General features: G+C 32.3%; 1 protein-coding gene across 1 annotated transcript; it reads left to right on the forward strand.

The window, feature by feature from the left end:
• Positions 1 to 762: 762 nt before the first annotated feature.
• On the forward strand, positions 763 to 5,264 carry LOC149563556 (protein MIZU-KUSSEI 1-like). The gene is made up of 2 exons (XM_089828219.1): positions 763 to 943; positions 4,798 to 5,264. The coding sequence occupies exons 1-2, from the start codon at positions 763 to 765 to the stop codon at positions 5,262 to 5,264; spliced, it is 648 nt and encodes a 215-aa protein (XP_089684345.1).
• Positions 5,265 to 18,666: the final 13,402 nt, after the last annotated feature.

Below are 18,666 nucleotides of genomic sequence, written 5' to 3' on the forward strand. Positions count from 1 at the left end.
CAAGTAGAAGGAAACAATTTTACTCTTAGAAGTAGAAGGAATATAGATATCATCATTGTGATATTGCTATCAGAATTCAATTGTGTAATTTTTTCAGTCAAACTCATTGATCTACAGACTTAAATTGTAGTAATAATATCACAATTTCAATTTTTATTAAAGAATATCTCATACTTATTAATATATCGCTATGCTAAATTTTACATTATATATCAAACAACAAATATTCTGAGATATATACAATTTGGAAGAAATTGTACTTCAAATTGATGTGCAAAGATCCATCCATGTTTAATGAAACTAAGTAGAAATGTTCATGGGTAAGCACAGTCTCACCTATTCAATTAAATAAAGTGATATATTTCCCCACATATATGTTACCACTTACGTGAAGATAGTCACCAACTTTCTCAAGAAAAATGTGAAGAGAGCTGCTTTTTGGCGAAAGGGACAGTTAAGAGCTAGAGAACCTGTGAGGCAAAAGCCATTAAATGTCTGCAATCAAATATCACCCAAAAGCTGAGCTTCCACTGTTCCATGACATCTTGTTGCAGTTCAAGTCGGTGGGTTGACAATGGTGGCCACAAACATCTCGTGCCCTCCAAATTATCTGATCTTCACGAGACATGGCTTCTCAAAACTAGTTCACTAGGGTTTCTACATAGCCCAAATGGGTTTAAACTATAGCTTACATTCAAACCTAAAACAGCAATAAAGATGAGGAAAATAATAGATTTGAGAGGAGCACCAGGGATGGAAATAATGGAGGGTTCTGCCTGTGTGGATTGTGAGAAGGACATCAGAATTTGCTGCTGGCCGACCTTGTCTTTCAGATCTCTCATGCACATTATTCTGCCCCGCCGCTCCTGCCAAATTGGCCGTGCTTCCCCACTTCATGGAAATCGACTTAAAGACTCCATCCTGCGTCGTTCTACGGTCACAGGCAAGATCTCATTAACGCTCTTTGTACTATTTTATGTGATAATTGAATTGTTGGGAAGTCTGTGCTGCCTAAGGTAGCACACAGATTAAGAAGTGTTTTACAAGTCTGGACTATCCTTGGAGTTTTAGATAGATATATTTCTTTGTTGTTCTTATAACTTGCTGTGACGTTTGTTTTGTGAATGGTTTACAAAGATTTGCTAGCACAAAATGTTTTATTTTGTGGGTTGTTGATTGTTTGAGTGGTGTTTTCATGAATTGAATCAAAAGGATTATCATTTGTTAGACTTCTTACGACTTAAACATCACATATTAAGGTTTGACTTCTATGCTAAAAGTGTTAAATAGTCATAGTCAAAGTCAACTTATTTTTCCAAGCTTAATTTCTTCCTTAGTGTGTCATGTTTAAGGGTAGTCGTTAGACCCTAGTTTCTTGTTGCATTAACCTTCAATTATATGGTTAAGAATTCAATGTAACGCGAACATCGTAATGTGACTTGTGAGAAACAATTTTCTAGATATGGGTATTTGCTAATGTTCTCACCACCATAACCAAAATGAAAAAAAGTCATTTGACTCCGGCTTTTCCAACTGAAGGATTTGAATTGCATTCTTCAAGATGCAATTTGATATTGGGCATCATGTTCCATGTAAGGGACAGACATGAACCATTTAAGGAACATACCAAGTGAAACTTTTGTGAGATGGTGACTTGCAAATTACACACTTTTGAGATGTAGTTGCAATGTACCTCTTCAGTAAACACACATTCACCACATAATCAGTTAAATATAAAAATATCACTTTATATAGAGAGAGCACTATATACTTAACCAATGTTTTTAAGTAGGGAAAGATTATAAACTTTTATTATACATAGTTCTTTAGTTTCATTATAGATTTCTACCATATGTAGTTGTTTTAGCTTCATTGTCATATTAGGATTTTTACAATAAAAATTATCATTTAATGTAATATTTTCTATTTACTTTATATCATCATGACAAACATATATAGTTTCTATTAGCCTACGTAGTTTTCAAGTATTAGATAGTAGCCAAAAGGAAAGGGGATTAACCCCGAAGTACACAAAGGTTGAACAGTTAGTCGGAGGTTACCACCCAGTCATCTAACCGATACCATCTTTAAACTTCAAAAAAAAAAATCTAGAGCCAAATTAACAATACCATCAGTCCTGAAACTACCAAAAAAAAAAACTTTAAAACATTCCAACAACATGGAAACAACTTACTACTATCAGTCCCACATATTGACATAAACATATAATGTGAAACCCTGTAGGGTATCTAGTTCATAGCAAACAATAGCATAATAGCAAAAAAGAAAAAACCCAGACCCGAGGCTAGCTACCCTCCTTTCCAAGATCCTCATCCTTCTTCTCCTCAGGCTCATCCTTGTTCATGTCCTCCCCCTCCACCTTGGCAGGTTTGTCCAAGAGCATCTTCAACTAGTCCTCCACTAGAAAGCCATAAATGGATCAAGTTATCTTGCTCTCCTTGCCTAGGTCCTTCACATCTTTATTCACTTGCAAAAAGCAAAGGGTGTTGGCTACAAAATGCATGACTTAGGTGGAGAATTCCACCAGAGTGTCAAATTTCTAGCACATACCAATGTGATTGTCTGTCAAATCCCTCATTGACTACTCTAGCCTATCCAATCTAACCTTTTTGTGGCTCTAGTCATGGCTATGCTTGTCTTTTTTTCCCCCACCTTTAGGAATATCTTTCCTCGGGGAGGTGATGCCCTCCCCTCCACTTCTAGCTAGGGCAGCTTTGAGGGTGAAAAAAATGTGAGAGGGGCTAGGGGGGCTAGGGATAGGCTTAGTATCCTAAGGCAATCTCTTCCTTTTGGTAGGTTTAACATCACTCTTGGTAGATTCAGAGTTAGAATCATGCTTGGGGGAGACTTGAATTTTTCTAGCTGAAGGCATTCTTTAGTTCCTTGGGCATTCTTCTTACTCTTCCTAGTGTCCTATGGTAGTCTCTTAGCCTGCGTAGTTATAAGTCAAAATAAATTAAGTTATTTATCCTATTTATTAATATAGCTAAGAACAATCCCATGCCAATTAAATTTACCTATATATAAGATCACAAACCCTGAGGTTGACAAATAATAAAATCCAAATCTCTCAAGCTTAAAAATAACCAAAAGAGATATGCTTCAAAGTGTTAAGGACCCTATAGATACAGTACAGGTTTGTATTAGAGGAATATAAAGAAAACTTAGGAAACTTATTCATTAAAAGAAACCTCTTATTTAGAAATCATTTTTTGGCTCAAGGATACTAGACTAAAGATGCTTAAATATATTTGGTCATTTGCTAGGAAAAAGAATGTTCAAAAAGACAATAAAATACTTAATCACATTTTGCTACTTAACCATTTAAAAAGTCATAAATTAGCTTTGAGTTTATTTTCTAAAAAACTGTACCTTCGCCTTATTTACTATTAAAAAGTGTGACATCAATATAGGAAGAATATGATTTTTCTTTAACATCTTCTTACTCACACCACAAGGACTCTCCATCCTGGACACAACCAATGTTTTTCTTATCCCTCGTCTCTATAATATATTTGAAGAGAAAAAATGAACCTTTATCTAGAATAGACAATTCTAGTTCATGTTAGTTCTCTAACTTTTAGGCCTTGGATTTTCCTTGCCTAGAAGTTGTCCTAAGATATTACTAGACACCACTTAATTCTTCATTTATTATCTCATTATAAGGGTCATTTTGATGTCACTTATTTTCATATATTTGAACCAAAACTCAATCATTTTGTTTATGTAGTAATTTTAACAAATGTAAATAAAATATCATAAGTAAGATACGTACAATTCATAAGAAGGGAATGTTATTTATTGTACATAAGCCTTAAAAGTGAAATATAATATTGAGGGAGTTTATCCTCATGATAATATGCTTTTGGTTATCATCTCAAATTATTCCCACTATAAGACCTTTAAGAACATAGTTTATATATCAATTAGTACTTTTTTAGCTATTTATACAAACTTAAGATATTATGCATAGAGATTTTAATATGCTCCAATTTATAAGACTATAAGGTACGAAGAATTCAATCTCATTTTATCAATTTCATATTCAATAATTTCTTGATTTTTTATTTTCTTTCATTAAATTCTTAATTTCAAAACACCTTTTTAAACTAAAATATAAACCTTATCTTTGTGATTTTAGAAATTTAGTTCTCTTAAACTTATTTCATCTTCTATTAGTTTCACTAAAAACTGCTAAGAAATGAACACTACAAAGTTTCATACAGTTTGCCTATCTATCTTTGTAAGAATACCAATTTAATATATTTTCTTAATGTTTTTCTATTTTTATTTGTTATATTTAATATCACATGAATTACAAAAGATCTTCTATGTCTAAGTTGTAATTGATGAAAAAAAGTCTTATAAGTTTTTACTTTACATTATCATTTAGAAGTAATCTCGTATCCTATTTATCCTTATGACTCATAAGTGATCTTGTATCTTCGGTTTCTTTCGTAAATTTCTATATATTTCTAAAATAATAGAAACTAACACATATTACATATTTCGATGGTGATTTGTTAATATGTTTTCATGGAGCTACATGAACCATATTTTTGCTAAGTTGTAACTCATGACCTAATTTTATTGATAAAAAATATATTTGACTGGATAATTAAATAATATTGTTGTTATTTAGACATGTATTTGTCCTTGCAATACATAAGTGATCGTGTATCCTCTATTTCTTTTCTATATATATATATAGATATATAAACTAACACATTATATATTTTGATGGTGATTTGCTAATATGTTTTCATGGGGCTACAGGAACCATATTTGGGCACAGGAAGGGACGTGTGAGTTTGTGCATTCAGGAAGACTCTTCAACCCCACCAGCATTGCTTCTTGAACTGGGTGTGCCCACATACTTGCTAGCAAAGGAGATGCACAATGGTCTCCTCCGCATTGTGTTGGAGTGTGACAGGGAAGATGAGGAGCCTTGCAGTTTGCTCTCAGTGTCCACATGGAACATGTACTTCAACGGACGTAAAGTGGGATCGGCCATCAAGAGACAACCCACAGAAACAGACCGGGCTGTTTTGAAGGTTTTGAAGTCTATTTCAGCAGGTGCAGGAGTCATGCCCAAGGAATACAAAGCCCAACAAGGGGATGTCACATATATGAGAGCTACCTTTCGCAGAGTGGTTGGCTCTCGTGATTCTGAGTCATTTCATTTGGTAAACCCTTTGGGAAGTACCTCCCAAGAGCTCAGTATATTCCTCCTCCGTTGTTAATCTTTTTCAGACCCCAATGCATTGTTATATAGCAGAAAAAGGATTTTATCCTACATTGTTGGATTGTGCTACTTCGTTGGGATATCATTATATTGTACATATAGTAAGTTTTGTATGGCTACAATGATTCATGGATGTAGAAATGTATAGGCTTGTCCCTTCGCAAGGAAACTGGTCCAGTAGAATATGAGCAACTAAGTTAGAAACGCTATCGCTCTCGTTTTCTTTTAGAAAGAGATGAATTCTCAGGTAAAAATAAACTTGCACGTGTTAAATAAATGGGTTTTGAATGTATAGGCTGTTGCTAATGTTTGGAACTCGGTTTTTTTAATAAATTTTGAGTGTTTATACTCGGTACAATTGGACTATAAATTAATTTAAATTGAAGTTGTTAAATAATTAATTAAATATGTTCTATGGTTTACTAGTAATTTTGAATAGAAAATAATTGAAATGATTTTAATATAATATGATTTATTTCAAAATTATGTATTATAAATTTAAAATTTTGTAATGAATTGTGAGAAACAAGTTAGATTGTCAAGTATTCAATAATTAAAATTTCAAAATTTAAAATTTGAGTGCAAAAAGTTGGTTGTAGATTGATCTATTTTATATAAGTTTGTCTTGAGAGTGTAGTTTCATTCTAAATTTTTGCAATATTATTTTTTTTAAATAGGTGGCGCTAATATGTACTATTTGGACTTGCTACAAAAAAGGAGAAGAATGTTTAACTTCACTAGTACATAAGTTTTTAGGTTACATAAATTAATATCAACAATAAAGGAACACATTATCCAAATGCTTAGTAATTATGTTCCAATTAAACTGATATTACACATGTTTAATTGAATCTATCAAATCAGAATTGATAAAAAAAAAATCTTGGTGAAGTTTTCAATTATTATGAGTGACCAAGGATTATATCTTCCACACATGAACCTAGATACATAATTTTAATTCTTTTTATATCTAAATCAATTTGTAATGGTCAAATCTTGAGATTGTCAAATTGTTTACCATTCTAGCTCTTCTTCCCAAACTTGTGAAACTATGCAATTGTTTTAGACCATTGAACTTGTTTAAGATGATTGGCTTTTAATCTTGCTTTGACTTTTTTGTTATGTGCAATTTGGCATATAGGAATTGTCTATGAACATTGAATTTATTACACATAATATTTCATCCATCAATCCAAATATATTTGTCCAAGCCGTATTTCCTTTACATTACATAATGCACTATTTTGTAGTTTTCATTCTCTCAAATCCAATGAACCTATATAGTTGTACAATGAATCTCATTCATAGACATGATTCAAACTAATAGGCATTTAATCCACTTTTATTTTCCTCAATGTGCATTTTCACAAAAAGAAACTTTCTTGGATATTGATAATATGCACAGCTACACAATGTATAATAGCCCTAAATGCAATCAGTACTAAATATTTTGTTTTTTATCATAAGGGATGGATTTTATTTACCACTACTCATGAAACATGGGTCAATGAATTTCACTAAAAAATTATACTCTTGAATCCTAATAGAAATATCATGAATTTATCAAGTATTTAATTGTTTATATTTTAGGCATGTAGTGGAACAATAGTTTATTTTTTGAATATACACAACTACGCAATCAATCCTAACCATCCACATGGACAACAATTTGATCTTTTTTTTAGTTTCCTAATTTACTATTTATGTTGTCTCTTGATCATTTTAAATAGAAAATTTAATCTTATCCATTCAATTCATTATGGATATGCATGTCTTTAGTTACTATTGACTTTGCATCCTCTTATTTTGTAGTTTGTGTTAGATAACTAAGAGGGGGAGGGGAGTGAATCAGTTATATCCAATTATCCTACAAGCCTTTTAAACACTTTGGTACCAATTCAAACTCCATAAAATTTTACATCAATATTTCGGTAACCACATTCAACTTCTAAAATCAAACTTACAACAACTTGACTTCAAATTATTATCTCACTATTCTTAGTTATTCCACATATCAAAGTAATAATTTAGCTTTTATCAAGTTGTGGCATCAAACAAATAACATAAGAATAAGCTTTGCAACATATAGGAATTCACACATTTGATAGAGATATTTAAGGTGGAAACCCTATAAAGGGAAAAACCACCTAGGAACCAACAACCCAAATATTTTGAAACTCTTCTGAAATGAGCTATGTTAGGAGCCAACCTTATTAAAGGTTACATGCAAATTTTTAGTGTGACCTAGTTAGAGGATTTTAACCAAAGATCATCTAGACCTTATCACTTCTTGTCATTACTAAAGAGTGACTTACTCTAAAGGACTTGCAAACATCACTAATTGATGCTACCATATAGGATTTCAAAGACTTTTTAGGTCCACTCAATTAATAGATTTTATTTGCCAAAATGATAAGAAAGTAATAGTCAAATAACTTGGTGGGTTTAGAATTGCCTTTATTGTTTAGATCTTTGATTAGCTTGGTTTCTTCCTTTTGATCTCTTACTAGCTGATTCACACACTCACACTATCACTTAGCACTTACTTTTGCTTGATCTTTGCACTTTTGTTCTACTTGGTTTACCTTTTATCTTCTTCTTCCACTTCAATCAACAATCGATGGATAATCAACACATCATCAACAGTTAAAAATTATCTTGTTCATCTCCTTGAATAGTAAAATTTTCCATTCCATAGTCTTCTTAATTTTGTTGCTTAATCATAGTCGTAGATCTTAGATTCTATAAATTTAGACACTTGGAAGATAGAACTTCCTTGAGATTTGTGCTCATCTTCATCTTGTTAAGTCTCCTTCATCAAATCTTCATTACATTTATTTAATTGTAGATCTTATAACTAACTTTGAATTTATCATTTGAACTTCTCGATCATTCTTAATTGTCACCAAATATTGGCCTCAAATTCAATATTTCTTAACTTTTCCTTCCCATTCATACTCGGTGAACATTGTAATTTACTTAGGCAATATATCACTCAATTAAAATTGAAATTACTTAGAGAAAACTGAAGAAATTTTCTATGCAAAAGGATATTATGCATGTGGAGATGAAGTGTATGGAGGATCTCCATAATTAGACTGAAGATCTCAAGTATTTGGTGGAGGACTGGGAGAACATCAAACATTCCTAGGATCGCTAGTCCTTTTTCTTTCATTTTTTCTCATTTTTTTCTATTGTGTAGTTATTATTTGTTGGATTTACATGGTTAAGTATGATCTTGCTTGTAATTTTGGGACACAATTTTTAAACTGATATATTAAATTTGGTTATCTTTTATGGCCGATAATCTTAGACTTCGTTACAATTTTTTGGATTATCAGTGGTGTTTTGGTTGATAAGTTAGACTCTAAAACTCATAGTACTTTATTATTATTTTTATTAAGTTTATCTATTTGGTGGGTCTCTAGTTGGTTGTGCTACAGATGGTTGTTTATATTGTTTGTCTATAATGGCCCAGGGAAGAAAAGTTTCAGTTCTTCTTCAATGTTACTCAAGTTCAGGACCCTTTTCCTACCTCCTCAAATAAAAAACATTGAATTTAATTAGTTAACACTAACCTTTATCTCTTCTTTGGCAGGTGCTTAGTGACAATTTTTGTAGCTTGGTTAATGTTGTATCTCTTCTTTCACTGTGTAAACTATCTTGCATATACATGATCTTTGTCACTTAATCACATCATGACATGATTGCAAAAATCAAACCAATATTATACTTTCATAATCCAATTCATTCAAGTACCCACTGAATACCAACAATTATCAACTCTTTCATAACCATACTTTCTTCAATTCGTCTTCATCAATCAAATGATATGGTACTCTACTAAATTGGCATAATGTCTAACTAACTAAGGCTTGACAACAATGACAACATAATACTTGATATGACTTTTTTACATACAATAGCATTATTATCAATTAGGACTAACAATTTATACTTTTTAAATTATTTTAATATTTGGACCATTGATGTCCTTTGACCCTGTACCTCGTTAAGTCTTTTAAGTTTAAGATGTAAGGTTCCTCTTTTTATTTAATCAAGGGCATCTCAAATGTGTAAAATTGTGCAATTCCCACCATCCATGTATCTTTAATATTTATCAATACTTAATCCTACATTTGACAAGTTATTGTGTTCACTTTCACACATTGCAACTTACAGGAAATATTGATCAAGTGCACCTCTATTGTGATCCATAATAATTGATAGTGAAAATGTGTGTGTGTGTGTGTGTGTGTGTGTGTGTGTGTGTGTGTGTGTGTGTGTGTGTGTGTGTGTGTGTGTGTGTGTGTGTGTGTGTGTGTGTGTGTGTGTGTGTGTGTGTGTGTGTGTGTGTGTGTGTGTGTGTGTGTGTGTGTGTGAATAGAAAAAACATTCATAGGCATGTGAGTTTTGCAAATTCACCTCAAATTGCTAATGGGGGATTTCCTTTGTGTTGGTTAGCTTAGTGTTTCTAACAGCAATTGCTCAACTTTTCAAAGAATAATTTGTAGAGATGTTGGACCTATAGATAAAACATTTTCTACTTATTTTTTAACAATCTTATTTTTTAAAAAAAATTATTGAATTCTTAGTCATATTTATTTTAAATAATATTTGAAGGAAAAACTATAGAGAAATATAAAGGAGATGAAAAAGCATGCTGAAGATGTGTGTTTCTTTTCTCAATAAGCAATTATTCTTATTTCTAGCCCCCCCCCCCCTTCAAAGATTGTTTTTAATTTTTAAGAAAAAATTGGTCCACTAAATTAAGAAAATGGTTCTCGATTATCCTTTCCATGTAATTAAAAATTGTATGGGAACACTCCATCTCCTTAAAATTAAGTCAAAAATGCACTTAAGAAGTTGGATGGAAACAAGGAGTAATATGCACAACTTTATGTAGTGAATATTAGTTATACATCTAGGGGAAGCTATGCAGATGGTAGCCAATGTATAAACCACATGCATTAGAACATTTAAAATGACTAGGACATGAGGTCACTAAACAAATGAACTTGATCTCATAAATTGTAACTTAAAACATTGTGAACCTAGAGCTAAGGAATGACCAGTTAAAGTGAGACAATACTAGACACAATGAATAAAACTCAGACTCAAAAAAAATTATGCGAGAAAACCAGAGGAGAATAGGAAATTGTAAAAGATACTACTAGGGGGTGGTGACACAAATAGTTTAGAAGGCTCAAGCGATAACTAAAGGAAACTAGTGGTTGGAAAAAATAGGTCAACCTCAAAATAGAATGTAAAACCAAAAGGAAAAAGGAGCTATGACTTAAGGATTTAAGGCTTAAGGTTTTATAGACCTACAGTTTTGTGAAATTTGATAAAATCCCTTACCAATTAAATGATAAAGTAAAACTCTATTAAAACTAGATAGCTCCAATAGGATGTAGGAAAGAAGGATCTAGTGCTAAGAAAGATAAACCACCTTCTACAATGGTGACTAAAGTAGGCGGAGCCCTTGGTGCTCATAGAAAGACAATCAGTATGAGGATCCTTGGATAAATTTTAATGGTATCTAGACTATATAAGCATACTAAATCTACAACTCCAAGACAAGAAATCTCACAAACTATTTCTACACATACTATAAGTAAGGTCTTATAGAAGAATCTAAGATAAAGGAAAATGCTAGTGGAACCATAAATTCATAGGTCTATCAAAGATAAAGAACACACCCTGAAAATTGGTGATGTAACAATTTATAGAGAAAGAAACTAAAGAAGAAGCACTATTACAAAAGAGAAGAAATATAAAAGTTATAGGTCAAGCCCAACAAGCAATGGACCTTTCTTGTCCCTCCTTGTATCCAATTGAAACATATCCACCTTTCAAACAACCTTCTATGAAACCTAGAATGGTCACTTCTCATACGAAGTTATCATCCCCACCTAAAGAGATTATTCCACCTCCATCAAATCAATACTAAAAGTATAGGTAACTAATGAAAAAAATGAGACTGGGAAAGGTGAACTTCTTGAGAAATAAAATCTAGAGCTGGGATTGATCAAGAACTATCGATATTAAATGGAGAAGGGTGAAGATATTAAAAAATATATATGAAAGAAAGAATAGAAAAGGATAGATAATTTTGAAAATATAGATAAAGAATGTAAAGAAGAACATTAAAATCAAAATGAGAAAAAAAAAAGGTTAGGAGAAAATGTTCCTCAAACTAATGTTCAACATTACCAAGAAGAATATTTTGATAAAGAATATGCTTTTGAAAAAAAAAAGCATAGAAAAAAATTTTAAAATACTTCATGTAGATTCACATGGACTATTCCCTATTGAGAAAATATCAACAAACATGAAATTTGAGGAGATATCTTTGTCATTTTGGAACAACTATTCAATGCTCTTGAGCTAAAGAATGAAAGTTATAAAGATCTATGTTGTAAAAAATGATGTACATGGTCATCAAAGAGTAAAACTAGTTATTCCCCTTATGGATAAACCTAAACATGATAGAGGTGCAACATTACTAATTAAATGGAGTGGATATTAAAATAAAAACTCAAGAAGGAGAAAATTATATATTATAGGAAGAAATAAGAATTATATTTTGAAGGATGACAAAAGATGAAACTTTAAAGGAGGAATATAGATTATAATTTGTAAAGTATGTTGGAACTTCAAATTTGGTTTCTTTAGAGGTTCATGTTTCTTCTTTAGATATAATTGATCCATCTTCACTTCTATTGGCTTCTTATGTGGAGACTCTAATTGATACTTACATCATGCCTAATCAAAAGGACCATCGTTGTCTTTCATGTTTGGTTAGATTAACCATTTCAAAATTGTGGATGTGTGATCAATTTCTATCCCATATCTCATATTTTTCTTCCATTATTATTTTTCTTATTTGGAGGAATGTTTTGGGCATTATTTCTCTTCCTTTACGAGAGCTATTGAACTCTTATTTTCATATAATATTCCCCATTGGAGTTTATTATGCAACAATTTACACATAGTTCTAGTTTATCACCCTATTCATTGTTTGGGTGTGTACTAGATTGGATTGTATGTAGTTGTAAGCATTAGAATGGGGGGGGGGGGGGGGGGGGCGGGGGGGGGTGGGGGGGGGACATAGTCTCTCTTTATTTATCTTTTTCAATATATATCAATCATATCTTTTTGATGGATATAGTTCTTGGGGTTATTGATTTTTTAGACCTCAATACATGACATGATATATCACTTGAATGTGATTTGCATCTCAATTTGGGAGAGGATTTTTTTCCTATAGCATTCTCTCTATTTATTTACTTATAATAGATCAATTACAAGATTAGGAAGCATGGGTACCTAGCTGGAATTAGTTTTTGGGACCCATCTTGTATCCCATTTTGCATAATAATTTCATTACCTAAGTTACACTTAAAGTATGGTGATATTGTAAAGGTTATGTATATGAATTAAGATTAGTTGGGTTAATTTTATACTTTAATCTTACTTATTCTTAGTTGGCATAAGTTAATAATCATACTTGTTACATTTATAAGTTTTCATTTAATATTATACATAAGATCAAGTTAGTTATCCTAGGTGGCATTCTAGAAGATAGATGATAGATCATTATTTGGCATTTTATTTAGGCATTTATAATATTTCATCATGCATTAGATGTTTGTATCAAGGGTAGTTATAAAGTTACCTCATTACCTTGGATATATAATCAAGGATCATCTTTACATTGCATCATACCAGTTTTATATCACATTAAGTAATTCAATCTCAATGTTCCTGCAAGATCATTTTGCAACATTATCTTGTGGAAGCCATGTTTCTTGGTTGATCCTATAAAGTTTGTATCAGCGGGGTAATTATCATTCCTAAATTGAATAGGTTCCCACTACTAACTATTTGGGAAATAACCTTATTCACACTAACATCCTCCTAGGTTTAACTTAGGGAGATGAAACTAGTATGAAAATAATTTAACATACAATATGGTGATGGATTTTACAACTAGAATATGTGAGGTACCCATGTAAAATAAAAATACAACCAGAAAAAACTCCTCTCTAAAAGAAAGATCATGTACAATCAAGGATTGCATGGAGGAATCAACCATACACCCCAAGCACTACATTCATCATGTCATAGATTCATCAAAACCATGAAATGTGAGTAAGTGCATAAATATGGGGACCAAAAAGGGGTATAAGATGCCACTTTTTTCTTAATTAAGAAAACTTTGAACTTTGACAAGAAATTGAAGATAGTTAAACTCAAATTGTCAAGATCCACATGAACAAGAGTTGTAACTTACTTTGAATTAAGTCTTGAAACTACTAATATTTTTTTTAAATAGTGAAGATTAAGGCCATAAAAAAGGGGGAGCACAAAAAATAGTCTTTCTTTTTTATAAAAGAACATAACATCTAGCATATGGTGTGATCCCCCTTAATTGGTAACATTTTTTGAATTATTTTAATCTCTCTAATCAAAAGTTAGCTAACACTGCACAATTTATCCCATTTTTTTCTACTAATTTTTTGATGAATGTATATTTTTATGAAATTTGAACTAGACATATCCTAAAAATGTAAAATTTGTGTGTGCTAGCACTAGAAATTGTTGAAAACTAAAAAAAAAATTGTGTCTAATGGAGTAGTTTGTAAAAGAATAACTTGATTCAAAATTTGATGAATGAGCCAAAACATAAACTCAAAATATTATATGTTGGTTTTTGACAAAAATCAAACATTCTTACAAAATAAAATAGAGATGAAAAATTTTACATAATTAGAATTTAAATTAAATTATATGGTTAGAAAGCTAACAGAGAGATCTATAACATCATGTCATCTAATTTTTTCATTGTTGAACCATGTTCAAACCTAAGCACACAAAAAGGGTGAATTTTTATATGTTTGTTCGAAAATCTAGATCTTAGACCTATTTGAATCATCCAAGGCTTTGGGTTCGATTATCAAAGAAATTCCAAATCTTAAGCTTGGTGGATCCCAGTATAGTTAAAAGGGTTCAAGCCCTATAGGGCACACCCCTTATATATGTGAAAATATTGTGCAATGATGAATTCAGTGTAATGTTTTACTTTCAAGGTTTTACATAGAATACACACTATATGTAAGAATAGGAAAAGGAGAAATAGAGAGAAGGGGGGTGGGGTAGTGGGGGTGGGGGGGCTATGAAAATGGAAGAGGGAGAGAGGGGGGTGAGAAGGAAAGAGATAGAAATAGGTATCATGTAAGGGATCATAAGGAGTCATAAGGGGTCCAAGGACCATTAATGTGTCTTTGAATCCCCTACAATCCTTTGGGACCTATTTAAGATGTCTTAATTGGTCCAAGGACACATTAATATGTCCTAGAACCATTTACCAACCAGGTTATGACCACTAAGATGTATGGTAAGAAATTTGTAAAGGTTCCTAAAGGGTCATAAGCATTCCTAGGATACATTAATGTGTCTTGAGACCCCTTGTGACCCCTTACCATACACTAATATATGTTAAGGTCCTATAAGGGGTCTTAAGGGGTTTTAAGATACATAATTAGTGTATTCTCTCAGACCCTTTAAGACCCCTAAAATGTATTTTAATTGGTCTTAATGGGTCATATGGGATTTGAGAACACATTAATGTGTCCTAAGGACCCTTATGGCTCCTTAGGACCCTTTAACCCTTACCCTACATCTTGCAAGTTGTATGTTACAAGTAGTGGTTGTCATTTCACCAAAGATTAATTCGTCAATTATGCCTAATTCAACCATTAGACTTATAGAAGATATGGGAGTTTGTTAAACCCTGTCATAAATTTGTCAAAGAGACATTGGCCCACTACCAACAATCTTCCTCTCAGCATCACTCACCATGACCTATGTGGATTTAAATTTGTGTGTAATGCATCGTCTGGAGATCCTTGGAACACAAGGATAAAAGATGCATTGAATAATTTTTTTCTTAAGATAAGTTACTTAACAATAACATAAAGTAACCAAGTGCAAGAATGAAACATCTACTCAAGATGGTAAAATAGGGAGCATGTCTAAAATCACATGTCCTCCTACACCAAAGAAGACTTACAAACACTTCCAAAGATCCCCAAGCACTAAATCATAACTTATTATCCAAAGATCACATGTAACAAGAGAATACCCAAAGGAGATCTAGATAACATTCATGGATCCCAAAAGGGGAATATTGAACTATCAATCCAAAGCAAGATGTTCCTAGCATGGTTAAACAGACATTCCCATTTCCAACTAACCCATATATAATCAAGAATAATAATCAGAGGCCCTCAAATGGTCATACACAAGACAAAGGCTCGAGTTTACAACCACTCATCTACAAGACATCATGCTATAAGACAAATGATAAACCCTAAAATGTGGCTAAGTCTAAAATCCTAAAGCTGTGAAATTTTCTAGAACCTTTATCTTAACTAGAAGAGGTCTGGAACCTATCTCAAAAGAATCATTGCATATATATATATATATATATATCTTAAGTATATAAGTTGGAATTCTCTTATGTATTCTCTTCATAAGGAAGAAATAAGAAGAGAATACAAAAGAGAATTCCAACTTATACTTAAATGATATATTTTATATATCCCTTAACTATAGGAAGCAAGAACTACCAAAAGGTCGGATATCCAAAACATCTTCTAGAACACACTAGACAAATCAAAAAGTACCCACTATTTAGCCAAGAAATTCTTCCTCAATAGTCTTTGTGATAATTTACCGATATTATATGATAATTCATATAGTACCCATAGGATACTTTACCAATATCATACGATACTTCTTATAGTACCCATATGATACTTTTCTAGTATCATAGGAAATTTTTCACTACTGTCATGTGATACTTTACCAGTATCACACCATGTTGAATAAATGATGCCTAGATAAAGAACATAAGGCTAATTGGCCAACCAAGAGGAAAAGTAGGTTTAGAACCTCCACACTAGGAGTATTGAAACCACTGAAGTCGAGCAATAATCACTCAAATGCATAAAATAAGATCAAATAACCTGAACATACAAGAATTAAGAAGCAAAAGCATTGATCCATCTAAACCTTAACATCATAAGCAGAACATGAATGTAAGCAACATCGTTGTAATAAGGAATAAAGAACCATATGATATTATCTCTAAACATGGTATAACCAACTCAATACAACGGTACTTGTTTCCTCCCTACCATAATGGCATCATGAGACCTTAAGGGCCCTAACGATACTCCTAAGCATGAATCTCAATTTACCAACAAGATCTTTGTAGTATCTCATGAGATCTTTCTTACCAAGAAATATCATTTAACATCATAAGACACAAGCACATCCAACATGTTAATCTACCAATAGCATCACTAATCAAAAGTAGTGGTAAGAAACATCATCAAAGAAATAAGATACAATCATCATGATAAATGAATGCATCAAGTAACATACTAATTATCATCTAAATATGATATAAAATGCATCCAAAGTAAAAACATAAATCACAAGAAATCATACTCTAGATAAAGTGAAGTACCATGTGAACATCTAGCACCAGCCTTAAACTGGAAGTAGACCATCTTTCTACACCAATTTCCCAGTAGTGGTATAAATAGCTATGTCTCCCAACCATGTTGTACCCATAGGCCCACACTCATTGTGCTCATGAAGATAATGACCCAACCACAATCACATACGAAAATGACCCAAGGATAACACACACACACCAATCAAGAACATGATACTAGCATCTATACGATTATGAAGACAATGCAGTACATTAGGTCGCTAGTTATATCCACTAAGGATAACTATGTAGGGACTCAAGTGGAGTTTCACTACTTGTAGTCGAGTAGTCCAAGTACTTTGAGCCTTTGATCAACTCCGTCAGGAGGCCAGACTCAGAGTGTATCTTCAATCAACTCTTGAGAGAGGCCAAATACTATGGCTTCAATCAACTCCCTCAGGAGGCTAGACACACATCTTTGATTGACTCCCTCAGGAGGCCAGGTTTTTGATAATATTATCTTTATTAAGTTTATTTACCCATTATTTAAATTGGTGTTCACTTATTAGAACCTATTCGTGTTGCCTTGTTGACCAATTTTTTGGGTTGGGGTGCACAAGAGAAGCCACTCCACCGCCTACCCTACATACACATGGTCATCACATGATGAGTGCCCTTAGTAAATTCAAGTTCCCAACCAAACCCCCAATGAACAATCCCTCAACTAGCCTATATCCAATAGTTCGAGTCTTTCAAGATCTTGTCATACACACATGCATGTGTTCGTGTGTGGGCACAACCAACTTCACGAATGTAATCACTTAATACCAATGTAAGGGTTGGATATGATAAATGCAAAAAGAAAAAAGTAATAATCTTACTAAACCATCCTGTATCTAGGAGTATATATTTGACATGAATGTCAATGAGCCAACAACACAACAAACATCAAGAATTCACTCAACTAGCCTAAATTTGGGAGTATGGATTCTACATCAATATCAATGATGCAAAGAAAAACTATGGTAAAATTTGAAACATAATATACATTCCAAATCCATAACCAAGACAAATGCAAAGAAATACCTAAGAAAACTAGGTGGTACACAAAATGAGACAATGTGAAAATTGCTAAAAAAATCAACGTTGTCAAAAATTGACAAAATTAAAACCCATTATTCGAATGGTTTTCATTCTCCCAAAAATCAAATAAAAATCAATTTTCAAGCTTGTATGTAAAAATAGCCAGCATAACAACTCAAAACTTCAAACTAAAACCCCTAAAAACACTAAAATGTTCATACTAGCCCAACCAGGTCAAACTAGCATACCACAATGGAGGGGAACACTAGTTCTCAACCTCCAATAAAATTTCTATTGAAAATAGGAACTAAAATGAAGCCAAAATAATAAAATGAAAGAGCCCTGCCTTACAACCAAATGGGCTAAAATAAGAATGGATGCCACAAAATAACAGGATTGCCAACAACAATAAAATGCTTGGCACAAAAGGAGTTTCCTAGTCCAAATCCAACAAGCCTATCCTCGTGATGATCCCACAAGCATAACTCTAACAACGAACAAATTTCTAATTTCTCACAAGAGGGTTTTGTAGGATTTGCTCCAAAATCCTAAATTTCCAACATGAGAAATGAGAATAAACTCACTCTTAGCCAATATAAGAACTTTATACAAAGTGAAATATAAATTAGATTATTTAAATTAAATAATCTAATTGGCTCCCTTAACCCAGATAAATCTAGAAATTCTAATTGAATTGGAATTCAACTATGGAAAATTTGTTGATAATATAAAATAAACTTAAATCAAATTAAAATTTCCTTAATAATTAAATCACAATAATTTAATAACTTATGTGACTACTATG

The sequence above is a fragment of the Cupressus sempervirens genome, chromosome 4 (genome assembly GCF_028749045.1).
Source record: "Cupressus sempervirens isolate cs-2001-9-10 chromosome 4, ASM2874904v1, whole genome shotgun sequence".
Classification (NCBI taxonomy): domain Eukaryota; kingdom Viridiplantae; phylum Streptophyta; class Pinopsida; order Cupressales; family Cupressaceae; genus Cupressus; species Cupressus sempervirens.

Excerpts from the sequence above, each read along its gene's own strand:
- LOC149563556 (XM_089828219.1), top strand. The coding sequence starts at position 763 with ATGGAGGGTTCTGCCTGTGTGGATTGTGAGAAGGACATCAGAATTTGC. Across the intron at positions 944-4,797 it reads GCGTCGTTCTACGGTCACAG|GAACCATATTTGGGCACAGG; the intron begins GCAAGATCTCAT and ends ATGGGGCTACAG.